Genomic DNA, 18,551 nt, shown 5'->3' with positions numbered 1-18,551 from the left:
AGGGATTTGATAACCATTTATTTTACAAAAGAAATTACAATCAGCTAAAATAAATATGCATTTACAAATAAAACACACTCGCACCACATTAAACTAAAAATTTCTCGAAACACAAATGTTCAACTGTGATTTAGCCTTAGCGTAAACAGTCCTAGGGCCTGTTGTCCATGACAACGTTGCCGTCCTTGTCTTTGACTCTGAGGCGTCCGGTGGTGTAGCGGGTCTCCAGTCTGCCATCTGTATAGACTGTCTTCAAAGTGCCATCTGGGTATTCCCTCCTTTCATAGTCTGCTGTGTGGACCTCCTTCTGGCCTGTGTTGAACCGGATCTCCTTACTGCCATCCCTGGAGAGGAGAACGTGAACATGAGGACAGTGGTGAAAAATACACGAGAGAGACGCACTTAAACAAAACCCCTTGTAACCACTGACTTCACGAAAGAGACAGATTGGGAACTCTTCATCAAGAGCTTTTACCTGACCAGATGCATGTCAGTGTAGAGAACGTGGATAGATAGGTGTGAGCTCCGTGGACTTACAGGTTAACTTGTATGATGGTCCCATCAGTGAGTGTACACTCCTCCGTCCCATCTGGATACAGGTTCTTAACTGTCTGGTCAGGGTACGTGATCTCCTTACGGCCATCAGGGAAATGCTTCTCTACAAAAGGAAATGAGGACTTATACACGTTTCGGGTCAGAACAAAGTGGTGTAGAAGGAGGTAATTAAGTATAATAATGAAAATGTTTCCATCAAATCTCACCAGTCTGGTTGTTGGGGAACTGCAGAACCTCGATGCCGTCAGGATAGGTGGTGTGAGTGGTCTGGGCATCAGCATAGTAGTAGATCTGTAAGAGGACCACACACACCGATCTGCGATTCATGTAAGTTTAATATCCCACTTAAGATGTCTGCACTACTGATTAAGAAAGGTGTTGAGCTAATACACTAAGGCCAGGGAAGGGTCACTATCAGTAACCCACCACTCTCTGGTCGGCCATAATCTGCTTGACGTCCCTGTTGAAGAAGGTGACTTTGGCTGTCAGTCCGTCCGCTAACACCTCCTTCCTGGTCCCATTGGGAAAGATGATGAGTCTCCCTCCACAGGCCAGCACCCTCTCCATCTTAGACAGGAACACATACATACAATGTAGAGCACTTTGAGCTCCTGGAAAAGCACTAGATAAATCCATGAATACAATCCAGTCATATACACAGTGCACAAAACATTAGGCACACCTGCTCCTTCCATGACAGACTGACCAGGTTTAAGCTATGATGTCAGGGCGGCAGGTAGCCTAGTGGTTACAGCGTTGGGCCAGTAACCGAAAGGTTGCTGGATCGAATTCCCAAGCTGACAAGGTAAAAATCTGTCGTTCCCCTGAACAAGGCAGTTAACCCACTGTTCCTAGGCCGTCATTGTAAATAAGAATTTGTTCTTAAATGACTTGCCTAGTTAAATTTAAAAAAAAAAAAAAAAAAGTAATATGTTAAATCCACTTCAATCAGTGTAGATAAAGGGGAGGAGACAGGTTAAAGAATAATTTTTAAGCCTTGAGACATGGATTGTGTTTGTGTGCCATTCAGAGTGTGAGTGGGCAAGACAAGATTTGAACGGGGTTTCCCTTTTATCAATAATGCTCCACCAACCAAAGGACATCCAGCCAACTTGACAACTGTGGGAAGCATTGGAGTAAACATGGGCCAACATCCCTGTGGAACGCATTCGACACCTTGAGTCCATGCCCCGACAAATTGATTCTGTTCTGAGCGCAAAAGGGGGGTGCAACTCAATATTAGGAAGGTGACTCAGTGTGCAGTATTTAGAAAGTCGGGCCACTGCGGTTTCTGTCTGAACATTCCGAGACTCCACTTTCTCCTCCATAGCCTGTGATAATTGACACTTCCGCCTTGTGCTGTTTATTTCTGATAGGTTTTGAAAACTATGATGATGTCCAGTGAAAGCAGATATGCAATTTGTTGACACCACAACACAGTACTGCCTTGGATACACATTATCCTGAATCCTAATAAATAAAAACACCTGTCAAATTAGCTGCTCTGTTTTGCTTGTTTACAGTCATTTCAGCGGGAACTGTCGGCGGCGCTCTCATTTTGTTACATCAACATTTTGAGAATAAAGGCGCTAACATGGCATCCGTTCTAAAACCTGGCCGAACTCTCTTAATATAATGTATGGCTCTGAGACAATACCTGCTTTGGGTGACAAACTAAATTCAAAATTATTTTCACAGAATTCCCTCCCAATCCTTCTCATCCCCCCTCACCTTTCCATCAGGGTGAATGATGACATCCTGACTTAGCTCTTGCTGCTCATTGACCTCTGTGGACTCAGTCTGCAGACCTGGAGCCCTCTGTGGGTACATTCAAACACCACAGCAACACTCAACAACAATGGTAGTGTATACACAGAGATCCTATTAAAATGACTAATACAGTTATGTATTTTCTCTGGGTGTATAGCAGTGTGGAGCTATGCCATGGAGGTACTTTCATTAAATAATTAAAAAGGCTAGTGATTTATGTCAGATGAAGGCTGTGCGCGGTCTTAACTCACAGGGGATAGGTTGTATGAGTGGTCGTGGCTCTGTGGTGGGTGGTGACTTCTGGTCAAAGATGGTTGTTCGTCTGAGCTGTAACTGTGAGTGGGATCGGGTGCTGCGGCTGGTGTAGGGGCTGACCTCTTTAGGATGCCCCTGATACCGTCTGTTTAAGATAGACCACACAATGTAGAACAATACCTCCACATATGAATGAATAAATATGATTTATTTATTTAACTCCTAGTCTGTGGTAAGTATCATGATTAGTCCATATGTAGCTGCATTCCTTGTACCTTCAATAGCAGCACTGCCTCTAGAGGAGCTACTGCTCTGTGGTGGGCTGCTCCTCACTGTGTCAGGACTCTGAACACACACTGCATTAGTCCAACAGAGAATTTAACAACCTTTGTGGTGAATTCAGAACACAGAGAATAAAACAGGAAAATCACAAAATGGTGGTAGTAGTAAATCTGTAAACTCACTGCTGATTTGAGGCCCCTGGCTCCAAGAGCAATGTTGCTGTCGAATGGCCTGGGCCCCTCCCTCTCTCTCTCATTCTCCCGCCTGTCTTCCCCTCTGTCGCTGTCTGTCCCAGTCTTCCTCCAGGTGCTGAGGCGTAGTTTCTCCAGGGTGCGGACCTCGTCTCTCAGGGCACTGTTGTCTGAGCTCAGGGAGTCTATCTGCTGTCGGAGACGGCTGTGTGTGGTGGACCAGCGGCTCTCTCTCCACTTCAGCTTCTTGTGTAGGGAACTCAGCTGCTGCCTCAGGGCCTGGGGGGGACGGGGGCAAGGACGTTGACGGATACAAGACCTGTCTGTGTGTGTGTGTGTGTGTGTGTCTGCGGCAGTTAGCCTAACGGTTAAGAGCGTTGGGCCAGTAAGCGAAAGGTTACTGGTTCGAATCCCCGGGCCGACTACGTGAAAAATCTGTTGATGTGCCCTTGAGCAAAGCAATTAACCCGAATTGCTCCTGTAAGTCTACTAAATGACTAAAACGTCTCACCTGGATCTCGTCGCGCTCCCTCTTGTCTGGTATGGCCCTGGCGGCGGCGGTGTGCTTCTCAAACACCTTGCGTTCCTTCTGCAGCTTCTTAGTCTTCTCCCTCTTGAACTCTTCAAATCTGGCCAGCTCCTCAGCCTTCTGCTGCTCAAACTCTGCCCTCTCCTTCCTGGAATAGAATACCCAATATTAATAATTTTAATATGGGGGTTATTAAATATAATTTTTGTAACAATGCCTTTGAATGAGGGGAAAACCGTCCCATTTCAGGTCAGACCAGATGGTTGTTACCTGAGATATTCCTGGTTATTCTTGTTCTCCAGTCTCCTCTCCCTCAGCTGCCTGGACTGCTGCTGCTGGCCTGACCACCCACCCACACACCCCCACACAGAGTTTAATGCTGGTGCTACCAACTTTGGAAGGGAAAACAGTTGCTGTTGAGACGCTTCCCTGGGTTAAGAGTGTTTGCACCGTCTCTCTCACCTGGTTCGTTCTCAGACTTCCTAGGCTCTGGTGGAGGAGGGGCCTGGGTCTTGGGCTTCAGCGAGGGGAACAGCCTGGCCATAAGCTGGGAGGCGGGAGGAGGATCTGGCTCCTGGTTGGCTGCTGTGATAATTGACACCCTCTCCAGCTCGGCCCCTTTGGCCACAGCCACCTTTCTCTTCAGCGTCCTCTCTGGCGGTGAGACGTCGTTCCCTGTTATTGTGAGAGTGTGGCTGTTTCCTGTAGCAGCGCCTTTTGTTCTGATGGGGTCCTCAACGATTCTACCAGCCTCCTCCAGGTCATTCCAGGTGTCATCGTCATCAAACACCAACCGACCCTTGCGGTCCCCCTCTTCTCTGTCCTCCAATAGGGTGGAGTCATCAAGGTCACTCTCCCTGCCCCCCTCTGCCTGGCCTGAGCCCCCCTCTCTGTCCTGATATGACCTCTTGTCATATGGAGGGTTGGATGTGGGGAGCGTGTTTTCCCAGGGGTTGCTGGGAAATATAGTTTGGTACGGCGGTCGGGCTACTTTCTCCTGATCCCCGAATTCAGAGCTGCTGTGGAACGAGATACAGATTTCCTCATGTTGTTTGCAGTCACTCATTTCATCTTCCTCCTCAGTGGCTTTTCCTTTCTCCCTCATCACAACCTCCTTTGCCCTCACAGCAGATACTCCTGATGATTCAGAGGAGCTGCTCCCTGTTCCTAGGCCACTTTTACTGGTGCCTCTGCTGTGAATACCTTTAGTTGGCGAGGGTTTGGGGGATTTGATTGGAGTGGAGGACAGGCTTAGTGGGTGGCGCCCCCAGCTGCCATGGAGGGGGTGTTGCTGGTCCAGCTGCAGCACCTGTAGGTTTACATTTACTAAGCAATTGTGTAGCATTTATTTGTGAAACATACAAAAAAATGTTAATGCCATACATGATAAAAAGACAGGTATAAAAGCATTACAAACCTTCATGACGAAGGATGAGTTGGAGGAGAAAGAGAGCTCCTCGGCTGCCTGCTCCAGCAGCTCAAACTCTCCCAGCTCCACACACTCCTTGTGACGGTCACAGTCCCAGCGCTGCAGCTTCTCCTGAAACGACAGCTCAAAGGAATACTCTGAAACAACACCTGGTTTTCCCTCTGCTGCTCCATCTAGTCTCAATGGACGACTTCCATTCCTCTGCAGGGCCCCAGTCCTCTCCTCAAGCCCAAGCTGTTTAATTGCAGCTGCAGGAGTTCTACTCACAGGCTGAGAAGTCCCACCCACCTTGTTACTAATCACATCCCTAGGTCTCAGAAGGTCAGGTGTCGCCATGTTCTGTCTGTGGTGACTGCTCAGGACTCCGGGTCTCACTGCCTCTGGCTGCGCTGCCTTGCTGTCTGGACTGCCACTGTCCAGGGGGGGTGAGCAGGGATCTCTGGGTCTATTCACCTTGTTGAGCACAGCAGTCTTGCACTGTATGGGAGGCCACTGACTGACCCTCTGGGTGGGCTTGGGTTCTGAGGTCCCCTGGGGTTTGGGATCTTTTTGGGGTCTCTGTCTGTTGGGTAATGGGGCTTTGCTTCTATTGGTGAATCTGGAGAGGCCCTCCCCTCGCCTCAGGAAGACCCTTTTGGGAATGGCACCCTCAACTGCCTCTGGGCTCTTTTGGGATGGAGAGAAGAGCTTAGCATTAGCAATGTTGCATGCCCCCCAAAAAAGGGAATGGTACTGTAGCTCCAAAGACCACCATACCTAAATCAACCTCAAACTTGTCACTTGTGTGAGCTCTACAGCCCATATTTAGTGTAGTGTAGTGATGATAGATTTAGTCTCTGACCTGCTGCTGCTGGGTGGTCTTCAGTCTCTGCTCCTCCAGTCTCAGCTCTTCCTCCAGGAGCTCCTCAAACGTCTGCTTCTGCCCCTCTATTCCTTGTTTAATGGGTCTTTAATGAGTAGACCATAAACACACAGCTAAATCGCTTCTTTGTAGTCTGTACTGTCAGTCGACAGAGAATAGTGAAATAAAAAATGTTAAGACATTTTCATCTCAAATATTAAATTAAACATTTACCTGTCCTGTGAGTCTAGTTCACTGTCATCTCCTCTGTATGCTTTGCATTCTTCAGTCATAGAGGGAGCAGAATGGGGGGATAACATGACTTCTTCCATCTCCTCATTATCACCCATATGATCAGCATTCCCACTCAGCTGATGTTTGTGTGGACTGCTCCATGCTTCTGTCCCTGTTTGAGTTACAGAGTTTGAGTCAATGCTCATGTAAAAAGCACTTTTAAATGCTTTTAAGCACCTTGGCACATTTTACATTGACATTTTAGTCATTTAGCAGACGCTCTTATCCAGAGCTATTAACAGTTAGTGCCTCCCTCTTAAGGTATCTAGGTGAGACAACCACATATCACAGTCATGGTAAGTACATTTCCCCCCCCAGTAAGCACTTTTCCAAACCAGTGTTTGGTCCTGATCCTCTCCCTCCTGCTCCTGGCCCCTTGGAGGCTGTTGGAAGGTAGGCCCCTGTCTCCAAAGCTGGGAAGACGCAGGCCCTTGTGGGGGGCCTATAGGGAAGCTCTGGGCTGTTGGGGAACTTTGAGAGAGGGGGGCGTCCCCCAATAGAGTGCCCTCTCTCCAGTCTGCTCCCGTCAACCTGGAGGTCTCTATGTAATCTGTGGGAAACCACAGTCTTGTCTAAATCAGGGGTGTCAAACTCTAACTAGTGCTTCCTGCTCCATCCAGATTGCTGAGTAATACCACCGGAATAACACAACAATGACATGGCAATAACACAGCAATAACACAGTGTGAGCGTGTTTTCAGTACCTGCTCCATCCTGTTGAGCCACATGCACCATGCCCAGTAGCCTCTGTTGCTCCTCCTGGAGATGGACCAGCTCCTCCAGCTGGTGGGCTTTCAGTTGCTCCTGCATGTGCTGCTGCCACTGCCTCAGCTGAAACACAGCACATTACACTACCAATAAGCACTGCTTCCAAATACAGCACACAACATCACTAATCAGTGCCTCAATTACAACAAAGCATAGGCGCTATGGGCTGCAGTGCTTATGTTCCTGTTGTACAACACTAGACAGGCCTACCTACCTGGAAGTGACAAGCCATTCCAAACAGTTCTCAAATATTTTATGAAGCCATTCAATAATGTTTTTTTCTTACCTGTTCAAGTTTGAGTATCAGGGGTAGGTCCTGAGACTGCTTTACCAACTTCTCCATCTCTCCATGTAACGTCAACCCTTGAGACGCCGCTGCCTGCAGTCCAGCAAACTGTCTTTCAGACAAAGGCCTATCCCCAGGTCGCTGGTTCTGTTTGTTCAATTCTGTCCCAGACTCAGCATCATGGACGAGGGAATTTACACTGAGGCAAAGGAATAGATTAGCGAAGGAATCGTCCACGTCCCGGGATCCCCAGACAGAGCTATATCGAAGAGACTCAGCCAGGTCTAGGGAGTGGTTCAGGATAACCACGGCACGAGAGATGCTTGGCATCCATCGGGCGAGGAAGTTTGTTTGGCACTGCTGAGCCTGTAACCCAGCTGGAGATGACATGAAAGTACTCTCCAGACAGGGCTAAACAGAGAGTAAATCAGAGTTTAGAGACAGGTCAATAATAAGAAGGCGTGCCTCATTCAGAATACACGATCAAGTGGCTAGCTACCTAATATAGCTAGTTATGAATGGCACAGTGTAGTTAGGCTTTAGTTACGGCAACAACAAAAAAAGACAGTTTAAAAGGACTGTTAGCAACAGCTTGCTACCTACAGTTTGCCCACTGTGCATTTTACACTAGTTGCAAGAAGTTGTAGATCCCTGAATCGTAAAGTACCTGTAACTACCTTATAATATGACATATTGCGTGCTAAATGACAGATATGTTTTATAATGTTGGAAACAACAGCTTAGTTAGCAGTCTAATGTTAACGTTCATAACGTTAGTACCTGCCACTCCATTGACAACGGCTTGGTTTGACTAGCAAACTAGCTAGCAAGCTTGCAACAAAGTCTTACCATGGCAGGCAAGAAAGACAACATTTGTGCTTCAATTATATAACGATGGATACATAGCGAACTTACTTGTTTACATGCGACAAGTACAAGTATTCAGGGTATTTTCGTTGTGAAGACAACGAATGGGAATTCCGAGATTTCGAAGTGTTCCGCCACACCGAAACAAAGCCCGCGAGAGAGAAAAAAATGGGTCGCATTGCAATTTGGGTAATGTAGTAATTAACGTTAAATAATTGACTCGGAAGTGATTTTCAAACACAATTCCCATTGGTCAATTGAACGTTTCAAGAAGTTCAAACGCATTTCTACTTTTGGACGAATTTGACCATTATCTTAAACTTTTCTTGATAATGGAGATTGTACTATGCAATACCCACGGTAAATGTGTTTATTTTTTCATTGACATAGTCAAAGTGTTGCATTATCATAATGATTATATTGTTATTCGTGCCTGCTGAAACGAGATGCTTTTCTGAAACGTATGCTAGCTTGCTATTGTAGCCATCTAACGTTAGCAGGTTGGGAACATGGCTCAATGGTGTTTTTCTTCATCTCTCGGGGCAGAATATGATGTTAGCCACCTGCCTAATAATAATATTAACAGAATTGAGCCATCATATCAACCAATAGGGGTGATAACGTTAGTAAGGCAAGGACGTGTTTTACGGAATATGAACTCATGTTTTGATCTATTTGACTTGTATTTACACTAACCAGGCAGCACATGCATGCTGAAGACGGGAGTGAAAGAAGGGCCAAATAAGGGTAAAAGCTTCTACTTGTGCGGGGAGCGTCAACAGGGGTCTCCCTGTGATTTCACCAAAGTGGCAGGGTAGGTGGTCTCATGTCAGTTCATTGATGCATGTTTCTCTTTTCATGAAGAGCACTAGCTCTATCCTAACTGATATCTGATCGTGGCATTCTCAAAAGCCATCTAACAAAGTACAGGACTTATGCAATAGTCATTTACTGATATGACTGATCTGTTTTATGGCTTTCATTAGTATCCCGGCCTCACACTGCCTGCTTCATGAGGATTCTATGGTGGAACTCCAGACTCTCATCCTCAGTCAGCAGCAGCAGGGCTATAGGTCTGTCTGTCTGTGTGCATGTGTGTGGATGCTTCCTCTAACTCTAGCTATGATCTATGGTTTGTGTTCAGGTGCATTATCATACTGTGTCTCTCTCTTTTCTCTTCTCAGGTTGTACTACCGGTGTGTTTTGGGGAAGAATGCAGGTCAGAGGTGGTGTGGCAATGTTCCCTGGACAGCGGTAAGCACCTCTAACTACTGGTAATGATGAACATACAGTATACATTGCCTAATTCATAGCCTATTACTGTCATGGCAAGCACTCGTTGAATGTGTTTCAAAATGACTGACTAGTGCTCCATCCCTGCAGCCAAAGGCAGAGAAACGCAGCCCACTGTCTGATAGACAGCTGCAGCCCTCCAGCCTGCCCCCAGAGAGAAATCCATTCAAGGCCCCAGGCAAGACTGACCAGACGTCAGAGTGGAGGAGACTCCAAGATGGGGGGAGACTGGAGGACGAGGGCAAAGGAAAGAATGAGAAAGGTGGAGAGAAGGAGAGGCTTCACAAGAGTGTAGGTAAAGAAAGCGAACATGGTCGAGGTATGGGGAAGGAGGAGGAGGAGAGGGCGATGTCAAGTCCCTCGGAGTCTTGGAGAGACAAACAGCTTCCAGCAGGGATGAAGATAAAGAAGGGAGTATCAGGCGAGGAGAATAAGGAAAGTTCTGAAACATCACCTGAGGAAAAGGAAAAGACTGCCAAGGAGACGAAAGACAAAAACAAGAACTCAAACAAAGACAGCCAGAGAGAGGCTGAGAAAAGCAACAACTCTAGCCCGAAACCCCAGGATACAGAGGACCCACACAAAGCCTCAAAGGGTCGTCATGGATACTCCCCACGAGAGCCACCAACCAATAGCCTTAAAGAGTCTGGAAAGCATGCTGGGAAAAAGCAAAGCACAGATAGGAAGAAGAGCAACCCCTCCGACCCAAATGGGACTACCTCTAAAGACGCCCAAGCACCTAAGAGCACAGAGAAGAACAAAGCCCCAATCCCACAATCCGATAAACCAGCGCAACGACTTTCCACTCCAATAACTGAACAGGATAAGGAGGCAGAGAAAAGGACTGCTTCATCATCACAGCAGAACCAGGACAAGTCCCATCGTGGGAACCAATTTGGAGAGTGGCGTTGTGATGAAGATGATGATGATGTCCAGTTTGTGTCAGTTCAGCCAGGTACACAGACGACGACTCTAGTACCAGTGCCCCTGGTCCAGAAAGCCCTGACATCCTTCCCAGGGTTCCAGCCTGCCTCTCAGGTCAAAGGTCAGCGGGAGGACCCCAGGGCCCTGCACAGCCAGCTCACCGCTCAGCTCAAACAGAAGAAGGTGAGGGACACCCCTGTGTGTGTGTGTGTCAGAATGTACACTGAAATAAATAGTTAATATTTAACTTTCCTTCCCTTTCTCAGGCCACTCTGTCGGTGGTGAATATGTCTGCTCTGCCCGATAAAGGGGAGAGGTTGAAGAGTCAGGTCAAAGACCTGGAGGAGGCTCTGGAGTCTCTCTGCCTCACCACTTCCACTGAGCCAGGTAAGACCCTAGCAGGATACTGGACTGTTTGGCTAACCACAACATTGCCTACTGTATTGTCATTGTAGGTACTTCAAGCACAAACTCAATTTAATGTTCTGTTTTTAGAGCCTCAGGGTGACGAAGGTAATGCCAAACCGAAGCCCACTCCCAGCCAGTACAACCCATTTAGCTGCCCGGGAGGCACCGTCCTACTGCCCATTGCTCCTGCCCCCCTCCAGTACCAGGCCTCCACCAGCTCAATGGGGCTGCAGCTCAGCCAGGGATACACTCAGATGTATGGAGGTATGGAACAGGGCTACACACACACTTGATATTCTTGTAACCTGCTCTAGTCAGATATAGTCATTTCTCCGTGATCACCGTCAGCAAATCTTCTGTCTTTCCCTGATTGTCCAGTGAACCCCCAGAGCCAAGCGTTCTATGGAGGCAGGATGACAGACAACCGTCTGCTAGCGGTGAAGAACGCCACCTCTGAGGCCATTGACCACCTCCACAGCTCCCTGGAGTCCTGCCCCGACCCCGACGATGAGGTTACGGACCCGAAAGGCATCAAGGCAAGACCTCCTTGTACACTACTCAATGCCTCAACCCTTCTAAACCTCATATTGTACACACTGTTGTCTATGGGTATGGTACCCTAATCTACTGTGGTGTTGTGGTCGTTCTCATTGGTCAGGTGCCTCTACTGGCCCATCAGAGACGAGCCCTGGCCTGGCTGCTGTGGAGAGAGACCCAGAAACCCTGTGGAGGAATCCTGGGTAAGGTCAACCAGCCTGTCTGTGTAGTTGCTTTGATTGCAGCAGCCCCAGGGGTTTTGTAAGGAGTTGAATGGCCAGAGTATTTCAAAAACCTTCAGAAAATGCATTAACAACATTTCTCCCCTAATCCTCAGCTGATGACATGGGCTTGGGGAAAACCCTCACCATGATCGCTCTCATTCTGGCCCAGAAGAAGAAGCAAAAGGAGGAGGAGGAGAAAGACACTAAATTGGAAGGCTGGATCTCCAAAAATGGTAATATCAAATGGCAACTTCATGTAATTATTAACTTGTATTATGATATATTTGGTAATGTATGTGAACAATGTGTATATATAATGTATTTAGTAACTTGTGTATGATATATTTGTTATACCCTGTATTGTGTTGCAGACTCTAGCCTGGTAGTGTCTCAGGGCACTTTGATCATCTGCCCTGCCTCTTTGGTTCATCACTGGAAGAAGGAGATTGAGAGACACGTCAAGAGCAGCCGACTCAGTATCTACCTGTACCACGGGCCTAACCGCCAGAAGAACGCCAACGTGTAAGACACACACACACCTGAGTCATCTGTTTCCCTGAGTTTAACGCACTTGTGTCACCTGAAAGACTGTCAAGTGTACAGGTTGCTTTTGACACACGTTTTATTTGTTTTCTATCTCCCGTTCTCTGATAGGCTGGCTGAGCATGATGTGGTGGTGACCACCTACAGCCTTGTCTCCAAGGAGATCCCAGTCCAGAAGGAGGACGCAGAGAAACCTAGCAAGGACTCTGAGGATGTGGTAAGAATAAACACACAGAGATAAACAGTGTGTAATGTATTGATGGTGCTAATGATACTACGACGTTGTCCCCTCGCTCCCTTTCCCCAGCCATCAGCCCTCCCTCCTCTGCTGCGGGTGGCCTGGACGCGCATTGTGCTGGACGAGGCCCACAACATCAAGAATCCCAAGGTGCAGACCTCCTTGGCTGTGTGTAAGCTGAGGGCCAAGGCCAGGTGGGCTGTTACCGGGACCCCCATCCAGAACAACCTACTGGATATGTACGCCCTGCTCAAGTAAGTCCATCAATATCTTACTCTACCCTTATATTACACATCATACCACATGTCCAGTAACAATACACCCCCTCCACAGAATCCTCTGGTAAAGTCTCTGCCTGTGTTTGTCAGGTTTCTGCGCTGCGCCCCATTTGATGAGTTCAAGCTTTGGAAAACCCAGGTAGACAACGGCTCCAAGAGAGGAGGAGAGAGACTTAACATTCTGACCAGAACTCTGCTGCTCCGACGCACCAAAGACCAGATGGACTCTACCGGAAAACCTCTGGTACATGACACACAGACACACACACATTAGCATATGTGGATTATGAGCTGACTTGATTTCCATCTTCATTTTCCAGGTGAATCTGCCAGATCGGACCTGTGAGGTGCATCGCCTGAAGCTTTCTGAAGAGGAGCAGTCTGTTTACGATGTGGTGTTTGCACAGTCCAGGTAACAACTATGTCTGATTGGTATCTGAAACTTCTCTCTCTGGGTCTACGGCTTATGACACCTGGATGACCGATTCTTTAAACTTTTTCTCCTAGGTCCACTCTGCAGAACTATCTGAAGAGACATGAGGGAGACAATGGTAAAAAGGGAGACAACTCCAATCCCTTCGACAAGGGTAAGGGAGGTAAACTTTCTGTTAAAAAATAATAATAATCTGTTTGAGTTCATGGGTCTTTTTCTCCAAAGGCATGTGAATTTGCACAGGATACCAATGTGAGACCTTAGTGTGTCTCTCTTCCCCCCCCCCCCCCCCCAGTTGCTCGTGAGTTTGGAGTGTCCCAGGCGGACTCTGTGTCCTCCTCCCAGCAGACCCAGGGCCCCACCAGCACTGTTCACATCCTGTCTCTATTGCTCCGACTCAGACAGAGCTGCTGCCATCCGTCTCTGTTGAAGAAGGTACAAACACACTTCTACTTTTTTTTCTTATTCTTATTTACAATGATGGCCTACCCGAGCCAAACCCTAACCCGAACGATGCTGGGCCAATTGTGCGCCGCCCTATGGGACTACCAATCACGGCCGGTTGTGATACAGCCTGGAATCGAACCGGGGGCCTCTAGCACTGAGATGCAGTGCCTTAGACCGCTGCGCCAATTTGGGAGCCAGACCCGTGGAGAGGGCCTGACCTGCGCTGCTCTCTTTTCTTTTTTTATCTCTGGGGTCTATGGAACAGGCATCTGTTTTGTTTTTACCTGCTGCTCTTCTCTGTGTGTCTTGCTCCACAGACTCTTGAGTAAGTTTGGTCTGTCTTTACCTGGCGTTCTCTTTGTGTGTCTTCTTCAAAGACCCTGGATCCGTCTGAGCTGCAGGGGGATGGGATCTCTCTCTCCCTTGAGGAGCAGCTCAATGCCCTGTGCCTCTCCTCCGAGCCCTCGGGCCCCGACCTCAAAGCCACCGTGTCCCTCAATGGGAGCCGATTCGCCTCCGATCTCTTCGAGGACACCCACGAGAGCACCAAGGTGACGTCAACTGCCCCCATGTATACTAAAATGTTTCTGTTTTTATATGGCTATCCGGTGCATCTATATACTCTACTACCTGCTTGATTCTCTTAATGTTTTTTGTTGTTTCAGATCGCTGCCATTCTCACAGAGCTGAAGGAGATCAGGCAGCAGAGTGAGGCTCAGAAAAGGTAATTCCACACACCTAAATGTAGCCCATTCAGACTACAAATGTTTGGTGTCATCTGGATGATGTAGTCCTGGCAGACAGATATAGAGGAGTTTGATAGACAACTAAAGTCCATGACAAATAAAGGATTATTGTTAATAGAAAATGTTTCCCTCATGGTAGGGTGGGGTATGCAAAATGGGTCAACTTTGAGCACCTCTATCTCCTGAATGTTTTGGCATTTGGGTTCAAAAAATCACTTTCTGACCACTTCTACCATGGGCAAACATGTCTGGAAGGCTTTGTTCAAATCTAAAGGGATGCAGTCAGAAAGTGATTGAATGCATGTGTCGTTATGTTGCAGTTTGATTGTACAGTAATCATATATGATAATCATCCATTGTCTGTCTGTCAGTGTGATAGTGTCCCAGTGGACCAGCATGCTTCACATCGTGGCCGTTCACCTGAGGAGAATGGGCCTGAGCTTTGCTGTCATCGACGGCACTGTCAACCCCAAACGCCGCATGGACCTGGTCGAAGAGTTCAACACCAACCCTAAAGGACCACAGGTATCGTATGGACAACCGTGACCATAAAATAGTGATATGCTCTACCTACTTTCAGCTTTAGATACAGTGTAGTTGGTAGAGTTTAGACAAGGCGTTTTATGTTTCTAGGTGATGCTTGTGTCGCTGTGTGCTGGAGGAGTGGGCATTAACCTTATTGGAGGGAATCACCTCTTCCTCATGGACATGCACTGGTGAGACCCACAACACACACCCATCCACCACTACCATCTGAGTGTTCTTTATTGATTTATATTGTGGTTCTGACAGGAACCCAGCTCTAGAGGACCAGGCCTGTGACCGCATCTACAGAGTGGGTCAGCACCGAGACGTCACCATCCACAGGTAAGAAAGAGCATGCTCAGGTGCAGAGATACTGTAGGAAAATATCAGACATTTTGAGGTTGTGCCCTGTTGGATAAAAACATTGTATAAATCTGATTGCTGATGTGAGTGCTTACACAGAGCATGTGTGTCCCTATCCCTGCAGGTTTGTGTGTGAGGGCACAGTGGAGGATAAGATCTCCATTCTGCAGGAGAAGAAGAAGGATCTCGCACAGAAGGTGCTGTCAGGGACTGGAGCCTCCTTCACCAAGCTCTCCCTGGCTGACCTCAGGGTCATCTTTGGGGTCTGACGACCAGGAAGTAAGGGTGGTGGGGGCAGCCAGACTGAGGACCAGGTAGTAGCGGGGCCAGCCATACTTAAACAACTATGTTTGCTAGATTTATGTTGTGTATGAATCTGGTTGATAACCCCCTTTGCTCTTGTTGGTTACTGAGCACTACAGTACATATTGGCACATAATGTGGCTAATGTGGTTGGCACTACTTTTCTGTTATGCGCTTGAATGCTTTGCTGCTACTTTTCTCCATATGGTCTTCTGGCAGGTTGCAGAGCCTACTAGCTGTGTACTGTTGTATATCCAGCACTGTTTCACATGCTGTATTCCATGTGTTACGACAACGACCTTGAGTTTCTCCTGGTCAGGTCACATGGTCTTTCCATTGAATACATTAAGTAATTTATAAGACTGATTTATCTCTGCTGGATTATGTTATTTCTAATCCTAATTACTTTTACCTCTTATGCTGTGTAAACTCTTAGTGTTTGATTATTAGGACTTCCTCAAGGCTGTTGGATGTTTTTTAATAAAATATTATTTATTACAGTTGATCAAACTGCTTATTCTGAGAATGAAAAGTTGCATGAATTCCGTAACAATCACTGCAATGGGTGAAAATGTTTAGATTAATAACGAAATATACATAAACAGAGTTGATGTTTAACAGAAAGCATCCTAAATAATCCACCAGGTTCTTCATAAGTGGCTAAGAGAATCATTTAAAGTGTCAAATAGCAGATAATGATCCATCTGACCGTTGATAACCCAGTATTGTTATGAGTAATAAAGACAATACAATCAGTAATCATACAAATGTACAGCCAGATGTATTACAAAAGTGGGTGTTGTGACTCGGGTTGTTTGTGAAAGTATTCTGGGTAAAACCATACCCAGTTGAGTTTTCAAACCTGAGATGATGGAATGATAGTCCCTAAACCACCAGTCACATGGTTTAGAATAAAACTCAGGCAAGTACATACAGGGGAGAGGTTAACTATTAACAACACTATATATATATATATACACACGTAGCTCAAGCTAAAATGTTCAGTAGCATTAAGCTACAGGCAATATTAATCCATTTGCTGATGTTAAGCTGTGTAGATTCTTATGCTTAAAATTTTAGGATTTGCCTTTTTCTATGGAGGTTGCTGACAGATATTGCTAATGCTCAACCACCTTGCAAAACCAGTGGTTATTCACAACCAATCTCTTCCACTGGCAATAACATCTTGTAAGGAAACTTGACATGCTAATAATGTAATTTACTTTAATTTCTCCTCGTGATGAGAAAACATTCCTCTTACGACCTTTCAGTAGAGGAGTCTTCCGGGGGTTCTGTCCCATCATAATAGTTCTCCTGATCAGTCTGTAATGTTGATTCATCTGAACGTCCATGTTGATCTTGATGCTCCAAGCCTCCAATCTGGGGTCCACTCTGAGAACCTCCATTAATGCTTTCTTCACTCTGAGGTTGTCCACTCTGTGTGTGTTCATCCTGTGAGCGTTCTGATTCTACTTTATGCATTGCTCTGTCCTCTTCCTCTGTCTTTTTGTCTGCAGCCTCTTCATAGTACACATCATACAGATATTCCCGATATGACTTGCCTCTGGATGTTCCACAAACCCAAGATAACTGTCAAGAGTCAATCCTAATGTCAAAGTAATGGATATTTGATTAGATTTTTTCCCCCATAATAATTATAGGTGACTTACCCGAGAACACATTACTTGGAGACGGAATGTTGCTGCTGCTTCTTTTGTCCAGTCTTTTTGATCTTTGCATGATAGTTGCTCTTTGGTGTTTGTGGATCGGGGAGACACAAACCAGTCTCCATCAATGAGTGCGGTTATCACCCATAAAAGTCCAGCTGAAAATGACCTCAAGAAAAACATGCAACAACGAACAAAACTGCATTCCCCCCTACAGATTTTCATGCTCTGTGGGTCCATCATCATCACGACAAAACACAGTATAAGGCAAGGCAGCGCCATATAAACTGTGCAAGCTATTTTGTTATAATACGGCTGACAAGGACAGGTGAAGTCCAGTTTGAAAATGTACTGGAAAATTATGAAAAGGGCAACAATGTCAAAAGCCTGTAGCAAACAACTTCATCAAGAATTCAGAGTTTAGGACTGGGTGATCGGCGTGTGCTGGCATATCAGCTCAAATAACACCTCCCCTTGGTCAAAATGATGTATGGAGTGGTGCTCTGTGATTGTTTCATGTGCTGGTTGTCTTTTTATAACTATATCTTAAAGGTGGGGTTACTGAGGTAAGGTGTTGTATTTCCCCTTATGGAAACTGCCCTAAGACATTTGATACAGCCCACAGGTTTCACCTACTTGCTACCACTTGCCAGTGGTATGCAGTCTTCTCACCTGAAGTATGTTTGTTAGTGTGCATCCCATCCAGATTATTTTTTTATAGTGAAATATTACATCACACAACAAAGGGCCAATCCCAACTAACTGCAGTTGAGATTACATTAAAAGTACATACCCTATGCATAGTGCAAGTGATCAATGCTGTTTGAGATTCTTTATTATAACAATTTTGAACATCTCCAGAGACACGTTTGACCTCTGTCATTGCCAACAAAGGGTACATAACAAAGTATTGAGATAAACTTTTGTTATTGACCAAATACTTATTTTCCACCATAATTTGCAAATAAATTCATAAAAAATCCTACAATGTGATTTTCTGGATTTTTTTTCTCATTTTGTCTGTCATAGTTGAAGTGTACCTATGATGAAAATTACAGGCCTCTCTCATCTTTTTAAGTGGGAGAACTTGCACAATTGGTGGCTGACTAAATACTTTTTTGCCCCACTGTATATATAATGACAATTACAACAATACTGAATGAACAATGAACACTTATTTTAACTTAATATAATACATAAATAAAATCAATTTAGTCTGAAATAAATAATGAAACATGTTCAATTTGGTTTAAATAATGCAAACACAGTGTTGGAGAAGACAGTAAAAGTGCAATATGTGCCATGTAAAAAAAGCTAACGTTTAAGTTCCTTGCTCAGAACATGAGAACATATGAAAGCTGGTGGTTCCTTTTAACATGAGTCTTCAATATTCCCAGTTAATAAGTTTTAGGTTGTAGTTATTATAGGACTATTTCTCTCTATACCACTTGTATTTCATAGACCTTTGACTATTGGATGTTCTTATAGGCACTATAGTATTGCCAGCCTAATCTTGGGAGTTGATAGCGCTGTATTTCAAGCATTGCGAAATGCT

At 45.9% G+C, this 18,551-nt stretch overlaps 2 protein-coding genes across 2 annotated transcripts; one reads left to right on the top strand and one right to left on the bottom strand.

The window, feature by feature from the left end:
* Position 1: 1 nt before the first annotated feature.
* LOC120058427 (centromere protein J-like) lies at positions 2-8,200 on the bottom strand. Its single transcript, XM_039007079.1, has 17 exons — positions 8,116-8,200; positions 7,201-7,611; positions 6,851-6,977; positions 6,087-6,696; positions 5,853-5,958; positions 5,000-5,677; positions 4,045-4,891; positions 3,853-3,922; positions 3,565-3,730; positions 3,045-3,332; positions 2,856-2,925; positions 2,577-2,725; positions 2,287-2,373; positions 982-1,122; positions 762-846; positions 538-658; positions 2-344 (listed from the first exon to the last, which is right to left on the bottom strand). The coding sequence occupies exons 4-17, from the start codon at positions 6,290-6,292 to the stop codon at positions 152-154; spliced, it is 3,207 nt and encodes a 1,068-aa protein (XP_038863007.1). The 5' UTR covers positions 6,293-6,696; positions 6,851-6,977; positions 7,201-7,611; positions 8,116-8,200; the 3' UTR covers positions 2-151.
* Positions 8,201-8,324: 124 nt separating this feature from the next.
* ttf2 (transcription termination factor, RNA polymerase II) lies at positions 8,325-15,834 on the top strand. The gene is made up of 23 exons (XM_039007077.1): positions 8,325-8,427; positions 8,767-8,881; positions 9,054-9,140; positions 9,252-9,321; positions 9,451-10,467; positions 10,551-10,671; positions 10,780-10,956; positions 11,071-11,228; positions 11,351-11,432; positions 11,567-11,686; positions 11,825-11,975; positions 12,108-12,213; positions 12,304-12,488; positions 12,603-12,756; positions 12,833-12,924; positions 13,020-13,099; positions 13,241-13,380; positions 13,770-13,943; positions 14,058-14,116; positions 14,510-14,663; positions 14,772-14,854; positions 14,931-15,005; positions 15,151-15,834. The coding sequence occupies exons 1-23, from the start codon at positions 8,400-8,402 to the stop codon at positions 15,293-15,295; spliced, it is 3,573 nt and encodes a 1,190-aa protein (XP_038863005.1). The 5' UTR covers positions 8,325-8,399; the 3' UTR covers positions 15,296-15,834.
* Positions 15,835-18,551: the final 2,717 nt, after the last annotated feature.

The sequence above is a fragment of the Salvelinus namaycush genome, chromosome 13, assembly GCF_016432855.1.
Source record: "Salvelinus namaycush isolate Seneca chromosome 13, SaNama_1.0, whole genome shotgun sequence".
NCBI classification, from domain to species: Eukaryota; Metazoa; Chordata; class Actinopteri; order Salmoniformes; family Salmonidae; genus Salvelinus; species Salvelinus namaycush.
This window is presented reverse-complemented; position numbering and strand designations above follow the sequence as displayed.